We start from the raw sequence: 16,282 nt of genomic DNA, 5'->3' as shown, positions 1-16,282 counted from the left end.
GTGAGGTTCACATTTTTTTGTAACTTACATTATGCTGGCGGCTTCGCAGGTCCCATTATTGTGTGATCGATCCGATTTCACTTGAGCATCAGTCTCAGTTTTAATGGCTTTGTTGAGCAAAAGGGCGTTATGCCTTAATACCTTGCTTAATCACTAGATCCATTAGTTACGGGCGCACAAAATGAATATATACACCGACTTTTTAACTGCTGCAAAGATCCTGTTAATCCTATGGCATGTATAATTCGTACTTATTTTCGGTTGATTGGTTGGTATAACGCCGCTGGCCTCTGAACTTTTCATGTCTCTCCAAATGTCTTAATTCATTGGAACGGTTTTGTTATATTAAATGTCTGCATGGCAGTGAATAGTAGGTGTTTTATTTTAATTTTAAATGTAGTAGCATGAATGACTCAAATCCTCTCTCTCTCTCTCATCTTTGTACTGTGGACTTGGGCTTAGGCCTGTGTAAGATTGAACTGCATGCGTTGTAGGGGTGCAAGAAGGATCACTGTGAGAGATTCGAGTAGGATTGTGTTAGGGTTATCAATAGTATGATAATTTCAGTCTCTCTACAGTTGCTCTTCTTGTTTTTAAGGGTTGATAAATATGCATTCAGCCAAATTATTTAGGATCAAAAGTGAATGAGCTCTTGGAGGAAAAATCAATTATCTTGCCTCATGGTATGAGCCCAGTTATGTGCCAAGGACTACAGGCAATTGGAGGAGGGTTGGGGGTACTTGTGTTTTTCTTTCAATTCTGGTATATATAAGCCCACGTTACTCCTCGTTCTATTTGCTTTGAGCCTGCACAGTGATGGCAAGGTTCCTAGAAGTATGATTTTTTTAAACTGGATCTCTGTCATCAACTTGAAACCATCTTTTGAGTGCTGTCCCATTTGTAATAAGGCATGTATAGCACTATTGCAATGGATCATGGTCCCATACTAGCTCTTTAACTATGAAGTTTTGATCTGGGTTGTCTGTGGGTTATAAATGAGTAGGTTCAGCTTGAATTTAGTAATATATATTTTTTTTCTGGTTAGGACTTTTTTTAGATGCTTTTGGACAGCAACTTCAAGCTTTTAGTTTTGTGCTTTTGGCTTCTTTTTTGCTTTTGGGTATGTCATAATCTTCACTCCCTCAGACTCACTTTTAGAAATGATACTTTATTTGATTTTGTTAAAATCATAAAAGGGTGGATCTTACCACCATGTGATAAACATCAACATCTTTGAGTCAGCGTAAAAACAGCATAAAATGACATGATAAAACGAATGTTAAAATGACACAAGTCGTTAGCGACTTTGCACAAATATACCAACAAAAATAATTTTAAAAAAACAGGTATGACACTTTGTAAGGAGACAACTGTCTCATTAAGACATGGGGACCATCAAATGAGTGTTGTGACAGGGGATACGATATACTTAGGGGCTTATACCTAATTGGATATAACTGTCACCCATAGTCTCAGATAAAATGCATTTGCAGGGGGAGTAGGAAAGAAGGTATCTATTGACAAAATGAGGGAGAGTCCAGGGCCAGCCGCGGGGAGGCAATGTGACCTAGTTCATCTTTTGTTGCTGCCTTTTTTTCAAGCTCTTGGGCAGCAAAAGCCAAGAATTTTATAGTTTTGCAGGAAAGTTGTATCGAAGACCCGCTGAGGCATTTTATCACAGCCGCCCTACAGGTTCTGACTTGTGCTTCTCTCAAGAGTGGTTTCAAGAGGATCTTCCTTAGATTTTGTAGTGCCGGGCAAATACACAATAAATGCAGTAACGACTCTTCACCCTTGTCACAGAGGCGACAGTCTGAAGTTGACCAGGTCCGTAACCATTTGGGGGTAAGGTCTTTGCTTGAGAAACAATCCAACCTCAGAAGACTTAGTTTCCTCTTGTAATGGTCCCTGAAACATTCTTGCAAATAAGGTTGTTGTTTCAGTTGGTTGTATGTTGGCATCACGATCCAGGCGTGGATTTTACCAGCCACTGAACCTTTGTCCATTTGCAACGATGCTTGTTTGATAGCTTTGTTGGTAATTTGTTTAAAAGCATTGTAAGGCATAGGTGAAAGCCAAGCTTCTTCCAGATTTAATGATAGAAGCGCTTGCCTAAGAGTCTTACATGTGAAGTTGGAGTGCCTAGCCTTTTTTTCGACTACTTCCCAGCAGAGGTGGGCAAGTGTGTGATCTTCGGCGTTCCTCATGCGCCAATAATATTTGGCCAGGGCCACTTGTCTTGCCGGAATCTGATTTGTTAACCCGTACTCCAGACATATTTGTGCTTGGGAAATATGTCGCAGAATTGAGAAGAGGTTTTTAAACAGTCTTGATTGGGCAAGGTTTAGCACTGTAGAGTCCCTGGTAGCCATAATTTCCGAGCCGTATGTGAGCGAGGGCAGACATTTTGCTGCTACAATCTTTAGCACATGACCGGTTGAACTTCCACTTAGGTGTTTTTGTATAGTTTTGAAGACAAATTGGAGTTGTTTTGATTTTGAATTCCCAAGGTCTAAATGATATTTATACTTTAGTTGATGGTCTAATAGGATGCCCAAGTATTTATATTTATCTACCTGGGTTAAAGTACAGGAATTTATCCTCCAAACAAATTTTGGTCGTATTTTTTGAGAGCTAGAGAAGCACAGAATGTTAGATTTTTTTGAAGTTTATTGTTAGTTTTGCATTGGAAATGTACAGTGAGAGTTTAGAAATCAGCCGTTGTAAGCCAAGCGGAGTTTGTAAGAGGAGCACAATGTCGTCTGCATATTGCAGACTTACTATGGGTGTTTGTCCCAATTTCAGTGGATCTCCCTGGATTGTGCGTAGGTCACGCTCTAGGTCAGTGGTATAGATGTTTAATAGGGTAGGGGCCTGCACGCATCCTTGCTTTAGCCCGTTAAGTGTTGGAAATTTCTTTGTTAGGCATCGACCATCCCCTTTTTTTATTTGGACCCAGGTATGCGAGTATAACTTAATAATTGCTCCCAATAGATCAGGAGTGGCACCCCAAGCTTTCATTTTGGTCCAAAGTTTAGATCTTGGCACTTTATCAAAAGCCGCTTTCAGGTCTAAAAACATGTATATAGAACGGTAGAGTTGTCTATTGCCTTTTTAGCAAGGAGAGTTAGCGCAGATAGATTTGTTAGGGTGCCCATACCGGCCCGAAAACCTGTTTGTCAATGGGATCAAACCTTTGCTGCTGACCCAAGACTCCAGGTCTGCCAATAAATTAGATGTATAAATCTTAGCCTCAACATCTATTAGGGCTATCAACCTATAGTTTTTAGGGTCTGAGCGAGTCCCTGATTTGTGAATCGGTTGTAGAATACTGCCCCTCCAAGAGTCGGGAATGTTCCCGGTCCTTAGGCTGTTACAGAACAAGGGGGATAAGTAACTAGACCAAAACGTGGGATCTTGCCTAAATAGAGCGTTGGGTAGGCCATTTGGTCCGGGGGCCCCGTCTGCTCTCAGGTGGTTTATAGTCCTCAAAACCTGCTTTGGTGTTATCTGGTCTATTTCTCCTATATGCTCAAAACTGGTGACTTGCTGGTTACTTTGGTTTGAAAATACTTTACTGGGTTTGAGGATAAGGTTACCACTGATATCCGACTATGGGTGTGGGGTGAATCTTTTTGCTTACTGGGTTTCCACTCTTCTGCCGTTATTCTCGAACTTGCAGTTGGAATAAACTCTATTGGGGTCGCAGGTGTATGATCTATGGATTTATCCTGTGTAAAGTTGTAAGTTAGATTAATGTGTTTGCCCCAAATCTGGTCTGTCATATCAGAGTTGAACTGTCGATGTTTGCCATTAAGCATAAAATTTATTTTTGCCCAGAAATCTTTAGAGTTCCGCAGCTTGCTAGCATGGAGTATAGTGCACTCTAGTTTTTCCTTATATGTTTGCTTGGCCTCTTTGGTCTCGCGTTTCAGCTCCTTTTTAGGTTTCGCCTGGCGTTCACTGCTCAGCAGTGTCACGCAGGCGAAATCTTATCTTTTTTAGTAAGGGGCTTTCACCCGCCTCTCTCTTCTATTGGCTAGCTCCATAAATGGAGGCTAGCCATTGGAAGAGAGATCTGTCAGTAATTCTCAGAGCAGATTTGTGGGCGTTCTGGTGATTTTTTTCTCGCTCCGCCCCTTTGCGAACGTCATGTGGCGGTGGGTGGGTGTTTTTTGGGGGGGCAGCATGTTTTGATGATTTGTTCGTGGCTTTTGCAGGAGTGGGCTGCGCACTGAGGCCGCTTGCCGATGTGGGAGGAGGTGTAGACGGATAGGCAGCTCCAGTAGCCGCTCCGCTCGGTCCCAGGACGTGCAGGTAGGAGCCGGGCCTCGGCCTCTGGGGTAGGTCTGGAGCAGAGCCTCGGAGAACCTGCAGGGGACTCCCAGCCAGCTCCTTCCTTCCCGCTCCCCGGCGTCCTCGCCCCGCTCCTCCCCCTGACTCCCGGCTCCTCCTTCCCTGTCTTCGCCGCTGGGGTAGGCCTGGAGCAGAGCCTCGGAGAGCCCTCAGGGGACTCCGAGCCAGCTCCTTTCTTCCTTCCCGCTCCCCGGCGTCCTCTCCCCGCTCCTCCACCCTGACTCCCGGCGCCTCCTTCCCTGTCTTCGCCGCTGGGGTAGGTCTGGAGCAGAGCCTCGGAGAGCCCACAGGAGACTCCGAGCCAGCTCCTTTCATCCTTCCCGCAACCCGGCGTCCTCGCCCCGCTCCTCGGCACCATGCTGAAGGTCATCGTGGAAAGTGCCAGCAACATCCCCAAGATCAAACTGGGGAAGCCGGACCCGGTCACCAGCACCGTCTTCAAAGGTAAGGGGGTTCCGGAGGGCTTCCCCTCCCTCCCGCATCCGGTTATCTCTATCACCAGGGCTGACTTATCCTGCCGTATACAGGTGAGGGAAATACCCCACGCGGGCCACTGTGTCTCCCATCTTGGGAAGGGCACTGATGCGGGGGCCCTGGCGCTCCGTGCTGAGAACGAACCAAGAAGGCCTAATGGCTCCCCCAGATGAGAGACACATGATCCGCCAGGGTCACAGCTAGTGCTTACTACCCCTGACAAGGTGTGGTTGGGTGGATGGAGTCAGTGGATGAATGGAGTTGAGTGGTGGCTAGGTGGATGGACTTAGTGGGTGGATGAAGTGTGTGTGTGTGGCTGTGTGTGTGTCTGTGGCTCTGTGTATGTGTGTGTGTGGCTCTGTAGGTATGTATGTGTGTGGGACTCTGTGTGGGTCTGTGTTTGTGTGTGGCATTTGCGAGAAATTAAGCTATTGGCATTGTAAATGACAGTGCCATTTATCTGTTTTCAAAACCAACTCATAAATAAAAATGTTGTAATTTACAATGCCAATAGCTCTAACTTTTTCAAAGGCGAGACCGTTGCATTGTAAATGCTTGTTGTGTCTGTGTGAAAGCCAACAATCACTAGTCATCTGGACTATTGTCACACTGGCCTTTCAGCATACCGGATGCAACATATGCAACACGCAGCAGCAAGGCTGGTACTAGGACTCCCCGGATAAGCCATAATATCCCCACCGGCCAGCAGCGATTCATAAAGCAGCCCCAACAAATTACCTGACAGGCCTATTTTTTTTTTTTTGAAAAACCTTTATTGCAACATTCAGAAAGTACAAGTATGGGCCTACAACCGCAGGGGCCGGCCACTAGTCATAATTAGAACCCAGCATATCGCGGCTTAACACAGCTCATCAGCCGACAACCCTGAGGTCCGGCAGCGATTCAGGATTAAACTTGTATTGGAACGCATGAATAGGTCACAGGATAAATAAAGGTTTTATTTTATATTATCTAAATAAACGGATCAGGTGCCATACAATCAAACAAAAGGATACGGGGGACAGGCCAAGAAACAGGATATACATCTAGAAACAACCACATGAGGAACTCTGGCGCCAATGCTTATGGATCGAAGTGAACAACAATACAATATACAGTTTCGTAAACGCCGGTTCTCAGGGCCTGCCCACCCGGAAGTCCGATTGACGTAAGAAGCATGAGCACAAAATTCCAAAACACAGTGTAATCAGAATAAAGCACAGACTATACTGACCCCAAAGGAAGAAAGGGAAGGGAGAAAAAGGCCATAGAAAATAAGAAAGGCAAAATAAAAAAAACTCCAAACCCCCACCCTGCACCCCTGCCGATGGCTATAGCCTAACCCCACTAGCAGCGTGCCTGTCGCCCTAAGTAACTAAAACCCTAAAAGAAGGGACAAGAAGAAGAAGAGTGGAGGAGGGCCTATTTGTACGTGCTCCCAGCCCCTTAGTCCCCCCGCCAGAAACAGACACCCCCTATCGCAAAGAGACGGATGTAGAACGGCCCTTATAAACGAAATTAGGGGGCACCGTGATACACCGGCCAGCCTCTTAAATCAAACAATTGCAGATCGTATATTCATAATGCCATTCCAAACCGTCCCGAGTTGATTGATCTTAACCTTGACCCTTCCGAACCAGCACACGAACCCTCGCCAGCGAGACCCAAAAGCATACAAATGAGTGATAGAGGAGAGGGAAGTCATCGAGAATCAATCCGTTACCACTTGCAGCAAGTAAGTCCAGGAAAACTTCAGGCACAGGAAGTCTCCCTCTCCCAACTTGGCAGTCCTGATGTTTCTTGCCCCGGGGTCGTAACGTTTCCAAAAAGGGGGGAGACGACCACAAGATGAGAGAAGAGTCTACAACACAAGTCTCCGGGGGTGGAACGCCAGTCAATACCACCAAAGTCAATAACGGTGGAAGGTGCGGTAGCACACTCACGACCTCTGGGACACCATCTTCCAGGGCATCATCCGATGGTTCCAATACTCGCTCCCCCACGGGGTCCTCGCAGTGAGTTAAAATGGCCGCAGCTTGAATGGCTGCAGATTGCTGTTCCAATAGTGGGGCAGGGTCCGGTACGATAAGCAGCATCCCAGATAGGCTTGCATCCATTTTAGTCAATAAAACAGCCACTTGTGAGTGAAACGCCCAAAGTTCTGCCAATATTCTTTAGTTCTCAGCGATGGCTCAGACACATTTCGATCCATAGTCTCACGCCCGAAACCAATCACAATCACCTCCCCGGGTGAATTGGTGTCTCTGGGGGGGGGGACAAACGGGATCACGAGAGGGCAAGTGTGGACGGAGACCTGTCGTTCTCAACAGCCGCGGTCACCCGGCTTAACGCCGGGGGCCCCGACCCACCGAACCCCGGCGGGTGCCAATACCGGGGCCGCGGGACGGGAACCCCCACCCACTGTCAGTAGCAAGCAAGGTCACCTCTCCATCAATGCTGAGCAAAGAAAACAATCGCTGCCAAATTCGGGCGCAAAAGAAGCCTCCACTACGATTGACCGGACCCTGCCTGGGTCTCTCAGCCGTTGTTGTTGCACTGCCGCCCAGCCTTGCAGATACTCGAGGCCCCGGCCTCACCGCTGGAGTAGGCCACAATCTTCAACTCGGTGTTACTCCGTGAAACCTGCCGATGAAAATTCCCAGATTTCACCATCGGAGTGAGGAACAGTTCATGCACGCAGGGGCTGGGTGCAAAATCAGGATATTGTGCAGGATCTTGCGGCGGGATACGGAGGTCGGCGGAGCCGGGAGCCTAAACAGCCATCTTGTTTGCCGTCGTAGCTCGACCGACCTATTTTTGAAGTAGTTCCCATCCACGCAGCTTCAGTCCTCTCGTGCCTTGCTGCTAACGTTCCTTGGTTTTGCAGAAAACGCATAGGGGAGGCTGATGCTTCTCGGTCATCCGGCCCAGAGGTGGAAGAACCTTCACATTACCTTCTGGATTGAATGAACCCATCTGCCTTTCCAAATGTCACTTGCAGCACACCGCTTTCTGATCGTAGTTTTATTTCACTCGCCTTGTCTTTTGCTCTTATGGTACTTTCATAGGTTATACAATTCTGCTAGGTTACCAATGCGTGAGATTTAAAAGAATGCATGCATCACTTTGTCTGCTGACGAAGCTTTCCTCTTTGCCTTCCACTACATTTACAAAAAAAAAAACAATTTCCAGAGCCAATACGGCTGGCCTACATTCTGAGTCCTGGCTTAAATAATTGTGAAATGGTTGCTGCAGTGAAAAAACAAACAGAACGATTGCCATCTGTATGCAACGCATCTGAGTTAATGATTTAATCTGTGGTGGTTCATTCTGCTTTTGATATGCAAAATGCTCCCCTCCTGCTTTGCAGTTTAGGTTCTCCAGAGGAGGTAGAGCCAATGGCACGAGTTAAGAGGGCAATACTGCTGGGACTGATTCAGAGCTCGCTGTCTATTTGTTTGAGAATTAGTAACAATAGATAGGATAGAAAGCTGCAGTATAGGCCAGACCTAAATACCTGTTCTTTGCCAGTACTTATTTTCTTGTATTGTGCAAGTGACTTGCTTTTGTTCAAGTGTTTGAGTCTAGTGCCATCTCGTGGCACATCAGGGAACTCTTCTTTAACAGTCTTGTTTATGTGCTTATTTACGGGTGGTGGTAGGCAGATGGTGTATGTTTTAATTGTTTTATCTTCGTGTTGGTATACTTCGATAAACCTAATTAAAATGAGATGTCTTTTCCTTTCCTTTGTCCAATCCATGCTATATTTTCCCGACTGCTCTGTTTACTCAGTGATTATGAAATGAGCGGATTCGGTCTTATGGTGTTTCTCAGCTCCTTCTTCCCTCTGATGCCAGTGTCAAGTGAAATATCCAATAATTGGTATTGTTTACACCTGTGTATATAAAAGGAGAATATATTAACTTGTGTTCAACTGAGGTACTTCAGTGAGTATTGGTGTACAGAAATATTGCGGGGTAATCTTGTTTTGTTGCATTTATAAAGGTAGCGCTCAGTACCCCTCCCCTATGTGGGGTGCTAAAGCGCTTGACCACACAGTCAACAAGCTATACCGTAGGAGTACAAGCGTGTGCTAGGAAGAGTGATGATAGTGTTGGACGTTTCTGGTGTTGTGCATCAGTAACTTGAGAGATGCTCTCACCTTGCGTAAGAGAGAGAATGTGCACAATGTACATGGACTCGTACTTTTAGAACACCCAGAGTATGTACACCATACGTTACCCATCTAGAAATAGACACCCACTTTGGCATTGTTAAGCAACCAGGGCGCTGTGCGGGGCTGGGAGAAGGTGTTGGTGTTTTGCTTGCCCGTGGGGTGGATTGCGAACTGAAACACAATGCGCCATCCTAGTCAGAGTGGCCACAGTGTGCTCTGCATTTACACTTAAAAGGAGGGTGCATGGTTGATCACAGAAGGCAGATGCATTAAAGGGAATACCTTTTGTTGCAGAATCAGACTATACTAATAGTGCAGACCTCAAGGGTTTTCATTTCGAATTTCTGTTTTTTGGTTGGGGGGTGGGGTCACGACACGCAGCAGTATTTGTGCCTATATCATTTAGGACTTTTGAAGAAAAGACTGTTCTAGAAGTTCATGAAATAAAAACCATAGACACTCAGAGCTTTTCAGTGAATGTTGGAGAGATGACTTGTTTTTGAAATTCTAGTTCTTGCGTCTGTTAGAAATTGGTACATTTCTTAGATGAAATTCAAGTTTCGCATTATGGCAAAGTGTATTTAGGATTTTTGTTGACTTCTGGTAATTGTATGTTTTTTTTCCCAATCAGAAACTAAACCAGCCTTTAGAACCCACAGACCCAGTTATCCACAAAAAGCCAAGGATATCTCACTTCACTCCAAGAACTCAACCTGCTCTTAATGGGAAACTGAACTCTTCAAATGTGAAGGAGGTCCCCTCATCGACGGCGCTGCCTTCTGATTCCGTCAGCTCCAGCTCTCACTTACCAGTATTGGAGATGCTGCGGTCGCAGGACCCGTTGTCCGATGTTAGCAATGACTCCAATCACAATGGCAGGGACTGTGAGAGTCAGGAAGTCACGGAACGGCTAAGCCATCCTGTGACGGCAACCTGCCCTCCAGCCAGCGACCAGAACTGTAGCTCATCACACGGAAAGACCAAGAGAAAATCTAAAAAGCACAAAGAAAAGGAGAAACACAAAGACAAGAAAAGTGACGAGAAGCATAAAGAAAAACAGAACTGTGAATTAACAAAAAATTCTGTCTTAAAAATTGGTAGTGGACCAGAGGATACCTTGGGTATGCATGAACATTTTAAGAATTATCATTGTTTTCTTTTAATTGGTAAACAGCATATGATCAATATGCCAAAACCACACTTTTATTTTTTGGCTAGTTTTTTCTTGTAAGTAAAACAACCTACAAATACTAATTTTCCAACCCAATTTGGTGAACTTGGAAGAGTATCTGGATGAAGCCTCCAGGTGTCGAAGTGGTGGGTTCAAGCCTTTGAGTATTGGGGTTCTTCTCTAAGTATCCATAGCATAGTTTGAAATCTACAACACCTCCTGATCTTCTTCGCTGGACTTCACTGAAGTCTATCCTGTGTTTAGATGCAGAACATTACCTGCTTTCCAGCTTTTCCAAGCAAAGGCTGGTTTCTCTGTGGTACACTTTTAAAATGATCTTATTTTCAGAGGTCAGTTCATCGGGAAGTTGCTAACTATGTGAGGAAGACACTGTCTTCTCATCACTGGCAGCCAGTGAACAAAGGTTTGTAAATGGTCTGAGAACCTGTGCTCCCGTAGTTTCTCATTGTCCACTCAAAATTTTAATGCTAAGCTTTTGTGTTTCTGATTAATGGTAAAATAATATTATTGCAGGAAGCATTTTGTTCCATCGAGCATAGACAATATAAGAAAAATATGCATGGCATCAATGTGGTTAAAATAAAAACTGCTGCTAGTCATAAGACGATAAGCTAAAGGACTTGAAAAGGACAGATGGCAAAACTGGTCAGGCTCCAGGTGTGCGGAAAGGCTGAGATGTACTCTCCTGGCCTCATCTTTAAAATTGCAGAGACCAGTTTTCTCGTATAAAGGTGCATCTTCCACCATTGTGAGGGCAGCAGATGGTGTTGATGCATTGTGTATTTTTTTTAATTTATTTATTGAAAAAAACGGCATGTTACATAGTCACAGCAGTGCAATCAATTAGTCATACACGATATACACTGAAAACCTCTTCTCGGTGTACACACTTCAATACCTGGAAAACAGTGTTCATTACTTGACATCAAGACCCCCACAATATTTTCTCGAGCTCTTGGCGGCTCACAGATCTCGCTCCTGTAAGTGTTCCAATGTCCCCAGACTTGCGTCTATTTCTTCTAGCAACCCCTAGCTTCATAGATGGATCTTTCTGTCACCATGCACCAATCCATATCGTTGGACCAGTCCGCAATTCTCGGCGGGTGAGAAGCCCTCCAAAGCCTCGCGATGTTTCATTTGGCAATCATGAGCCCAAGTGTGACCCACAGTTGTTCCCTGGAGTTTAGATCTGTAGGATCCCAAATATTCAACAGTGCTAACTTTATATTGCAGTGGATCTGTTGCCCTAATGCATCCTCCATTCGGCCCGCCACCCGTCCCCAGTAGTCCTGGATAACACATTCCCAGAGAGTGTGAATAAACGTGCCCTTCTGCCCGCATTGTCGTACACAGCCTCCCTCCGAAACATAACACATACGAACCAGTAAAGGCCCTAACATATAGGATCTGTGAAGTAACTTTAAAATGGAACAGGCTGAGCCGATAGGAAATGGCCACCTCACGAGGGGAAGATACCGCGGCCCGCTACTCTTTGTCCTCTAGACCAGCGACGTCGTGATCCCATCTGGCACGTAGACGGGTCAGAGGATCCCCCATATTATTGATGAGATTCTTGTAAATGAGGGATAAGGCTTTTTCCGTCAGGTCCCCGTGGAGAACCCTAACTTCAAGTGGAGAGGAATCAGGGAGATCGCTACCTCTCTGAATAACTGCGAGCAGGGTGTGTCTGATTTGAAGCTATCTAAAGTATTCAGACTGGGCGAGGTTGACCTCTTGCTGCAGTCAGGAGAAGGGCACCACATCACCCGATTTCCATAAGTCACCATCTCTAGTGATACCTATGAGGTCCCATTTGTCGAAACCCTTCGAACGAATCAGCCTACCCAGTTGTTTACAATACCAGAAGGGCGTGGCCTGAGTGATTCTACCCTCCCAGCCCAGACTCCTGTTGGCCGCCTTCCATACGGTAACTGCATGCCCAGTTGGGCCAGACAGGGCAGGCCGCAAAGGCTGCGCATACAACGCACCTCCAAAGCAACTGCCCGGGAGGTGCCATCTGTCGATTTGAAAGGCCGGATCGTCATGGGATCTGTAAGTGCCGTGGTTAACAACTGCGAACTGCGCAGCCCAGTAATACTTCCTAATATCTGGGAGCCCTATACCCCCGTCGAACCAACCCAGTGTGTTTGTGGTGGCTTGGCCTCCCACAGTAGATCCCGAACAATGCTGTTGAGGTCCCTAAAATATGCGGCGGAAACAGGAAGCGGAGCGTTCTGTAACGCGTATAACAGTCTATGAAGTGACATCGTCTTGAACAGGGTAGCGCGCCCCAAGAGAATCAACTGGGGCGATTTCCAGTGTTGGACATCCGATTTAAAACGCACCAAAGGCGGCAGGATATCATAGAATCTGGAAAGATCTTTGATGCAGTGTGTATTTAAACACTGGGTAAACCTATCTGCTGAACTACTTTCTCTTGCTGTGATTTCTATCCTGGATTGGAAGACTGCTATGATACACCAAAGGTGACCAACTTGTTGTGGGGGCTCCTGAGGGTTAACTGACCATGACAGTCTTCCTACTGACTGGGAGGATTTCCTGTTGCAGCAGCAGGGGAGGGCCTCTAGCCGAACCTGTCCACTCACTGCCTTGTTGCATGGACATTGAGCGGCGACAGTTGACAGCTTTGACCTTCCTGTTGAAGTCTGTGAGGTCATTCTGGCAGCCAGGCGTCCCGACACGAAGTCTGTATACTCTTGCAGATGGCAAAAAAATTGTAAATACTGTACAGAACGGTCTGTTGACCCTTTGTGTGCTTCCCTGTCAGATGTTGTTCTTTTTATTCTCTTTTTCGCCCAGTAGGGCTCTGCTCTGGGCACTATGAAGGGCTACCTTTCAGCCCTTTCTGCTTTTTTTCCGCTGCCGTATCAGCCATCTCTTTTCAAATCACTTCTTGTACCAAGATTTTTAAGGGGCTTACCAATAGGTTTCCTCCTATGCCTTTTATTTTTCCCCAATGGGACCTTAATTTGGTCCATACTTTTTTGGTGTGTGCGCCATTCGAACCTCTGCACAATTGTCCCCTCCGCTGCTCACTATTAAAACAGCCTTTTTAATTATATTAATTTGTGCCGGGAGGGTGGGTGAACAACAGGCACTGTCATCTCAGCTTCTTTACCCGACCGCCTTTCTGGACAAAGTAGTGCTGCACACTAGGACGTCTTTTCTGCCGAAGGTAGTAACACCTTTCCATCTGGCCCAGTCGGTTACTCTGTCCACTTTCTATGCGCCTTCGTATGCTTCCAAGGAAGAAGAGCGTCTACACCATCTAGACTCGAAAAGAGCGTTATCGTTCTACCTTGATCATACAAAAAAGTTCCGAGTGCACAACCAACTCTTCATAGGATATATTGGAGCAAAGAAGGGGCAAGCAGTTCAGAAGAGGACCACACATCCTGGGTCATCCTCTGCATAAAAATATGCTACGCCTTGGCATAGAAACAAACTCCTGAAGGCCTTAGAGCCCATTCTACCAGGGTGAAAGCAGCCACCACGGCTCTCCAGCGTGGTGTTCCAGTTTCTATTGTCTGCCAAGCGGCCACATGGGCATCTCTGCACACGTTTGCAGACACTACTGCCTGGATTCTCAGGTCCGCAGGGAGGGCCTCTTTGACCGCTCTGTCTTGCAGGACTTCTTGGTCTGAATCCTTTCCGCAGCCCCCTCCAGGTATGGCATTGCTTGGGTATCTGTTCTAAAATAAGGAATCTGCGGCTAGATGTCTCTATCAGATGGACAAGTTACTTACCTTCGGTAACGCCTTATCTGGTAGAGACATGATCTAGCTGCAGATTCCTTACCAACTCACCCATCCTTCCCCCACTGCAGATTGGTTTAGTGTCAGAGCTTTTTCCCCTTTAAGGGTCCTAGTTGTTTTTGGCAATCCACAGTCAGTCACTTCATATTTCTGCACTTCTTGCATGGAAACTTGCGAAAAGTACTGACGTCAGCGAGCCGCAATGGCGCCGATATAGATGACTGGAACGGCAAGACGAACCCGACTCCTAGGACGTCACGATGAGTCGACCAATGCCACCTATCTGTGCGCAGGGGTACTGCTAGCAAAAATCTTCAGGATCCAGTCTGACTCCTGTAAGTTCAAAGGTAAGTAATCTGTGGCTAGATCATGTCTCTACTGGATATGGCGTTACCGAAGGTAAGTAACTTGTCCTTCAGCAATCTTTTCTTTGAGGCAATATGTGAAGGATTAGTCTGAGCCACCAGGCATTTAGCCACCATATTCCTTTCATCCCTTTCCTTGTATGATGTAGTATTAGCTCTATAGAAGAGTGCTCAGACAATCCACTGGGTAGGATACAGGTACTTTCCAACATTGGTAGAGACTCAGCAAGGACAACAACAAAAAATCTGTTGTAGAGGATGAGTCATGGGGGTGAGGATGAACTAGGGGGACGTAGTAAATAGTAGGTAAATAATGTGCCTGTTGGACATTGCTTACTCCTTGCGTCGGTGAGTCTGAGTATTTGACAATCTGGGATGGCTTGTGGACAGTGGATTTTGGTCTTATTTACGGCATCCATTACTGCATTAGAGTAGCCCTTTTATTGACCGTCGTCCCAATCATTGTCACGCTAGGCAGGCACCCATGGAAACTCATACCTACCGAATACATTTTTGTGTACAGCATTGACCACCACTGGAAAGGGTTTCTGCAGGAGGATAATCACACTTCTGGCACCTTGGGTAAAACCTGAGTGGAAGACCCTGCTGTAACTGTGTCTGCCAAGTATGTTACAGGTTGGGGCCTGAAGATGTTTCTTGGTGCACCAGGACTGCAGGCCCATGTAGCTTAACATATAACATGACCTCTCCTCTTTCAATCAAATCATTGACCCCATAGGCATTCCACGACATCACTCAGTAATGATCTATTCTATCATTTTGTGAATTGGTCATGTCTCCATTGTGAATATAGTTATATTGAAGGCGTTTCTTTCTGTGACATGTACTGAAAAGAGAAAAACAATACCTATACCCCCCAGCAACCCCTCACCCTGCACTTTTCACCCATAAACATGCGTCGACCGGAACAAGTATAACCATTTAGAAAAGTGGGTGGAGGGGAGTGGGACCGTGAAAAAAGAAAAGGGGAAGGAAAAATAATTAATGGCTAGTCATGAGACAAGTGTCAGTGTGCCAGCCCATAAACAGTACTACATTTATTTGGCTATCTGATAGCACTTTCATAGAGTACACAAGTACGTAGGAGGGGAAGGAACCATAGTAAACCACCCCAAGAGCTCTCCCTACAAGTTGAAGTTGTAGCCTTTAGTTTGTCGGTTCCTCTAAAGGATAGATTTTTTGTCTGGTGCAGATCAGCTAACTCGCAAGCATCTCCAGTACTGTAAGTGTAATCCAATATCTCCAGTACTGTTTGCATGGGATCTCTCTAGTACTGCCATGTTGTTAACTGGATGTGGCTCAGTGCTGATTGTCTTCACTCTGTAATAATCTCTTTCTGCAGTCTTTTGATCAGGTTCTTTGATGGTGATGACTTCTGGGAGTACCCCGGCCAACAGCCTTCTTCTTCCTTTGTCGTCTAAGCTGACTATGGTATTCTGCAGCCCAGGATCAATCTTGGTTTGGAGACTCAAAAATTGTGAAAAGTAGTAGAAGAGGACCTTTAATTTGGTTAGGGACAACAAATCTAGTGTAAGGCTATAGCTTACATTTTCCTTTAAACCTGATCAAACATCCTCCGCTATTGTTTTTTTTATTATTTTGTTGTAATCCCAGATGATGAATGTTTTATGGAAGCTCTACTGGCTCTCAGGACCAAGTCTCTATCTCTTTAATTCTGGAACCATGGAATCATAGTAATGGACGGAGCAATGGTCCCAGCACATGATGCACGCTCTCCATTAACGAACCGGGTATCTCGCATTTGTGTTTGCAGCTTCTCTTCAAGAGTTGTTGCTGGGTTATCTCCTTCCTCTGTTTTCAGGAAGCCCTCAGTTGTGACATTACTGCACCTCAATCTGCCCTAGGCATCTTTACACAGCTGCATAACCATAACTCATGATCAGTAGCTTTTTTTTTTTTA

At 45.7% G+C, this 16,282-nt stretch overlaps 1 protein-coding gene across 2 annotated transcripts in view; it reads left to right on the top strand.

Moving 5' to 3' along the window:
- ELL (elongation factor for RNA polymerase II) overlaps positions 1-16,282 on the top strand; it is a 237,924-nt gene that overhangs the window by 205,944 nt on the left and 15,698 nt on the right. For both annotated transcript variants that reach the window (XR_015302609.1, XM_086947018.1), the window contains exon 8: positions 9,639-10,128. Coding sequence is in view for 1 of the 2 variants with exons in the window: in XM_086947018.1 (XP_086803144.1) it covers positions 9,639-10,128 (490 nt within the window). In the remaining variant the exon portion in view is untranslated. The remainder of the gene's footprint in view (positions 1-9,638; positions 10,129-16,282) is intronic.

The sequence above is a fragment of the Lissotriton vulgaris genome, chromosome 12 (genome assembly GCF_964263255.1).
Source record: "Lissotriton vulgaris chromosome 12, aLisVul1.2, whole genome shotgun sequence".
NCBI lineage: Eukaryota > Metazoa > Chordata > Amphibia > Caudata > Salamandridae > Lissotriton > Lissotriton vulgaris.
The sequence above is the reverse complement of the archived record's forward strand: the minus strand, read 5'-3'. Positions and strand labels throughout refer to the sequence as shown.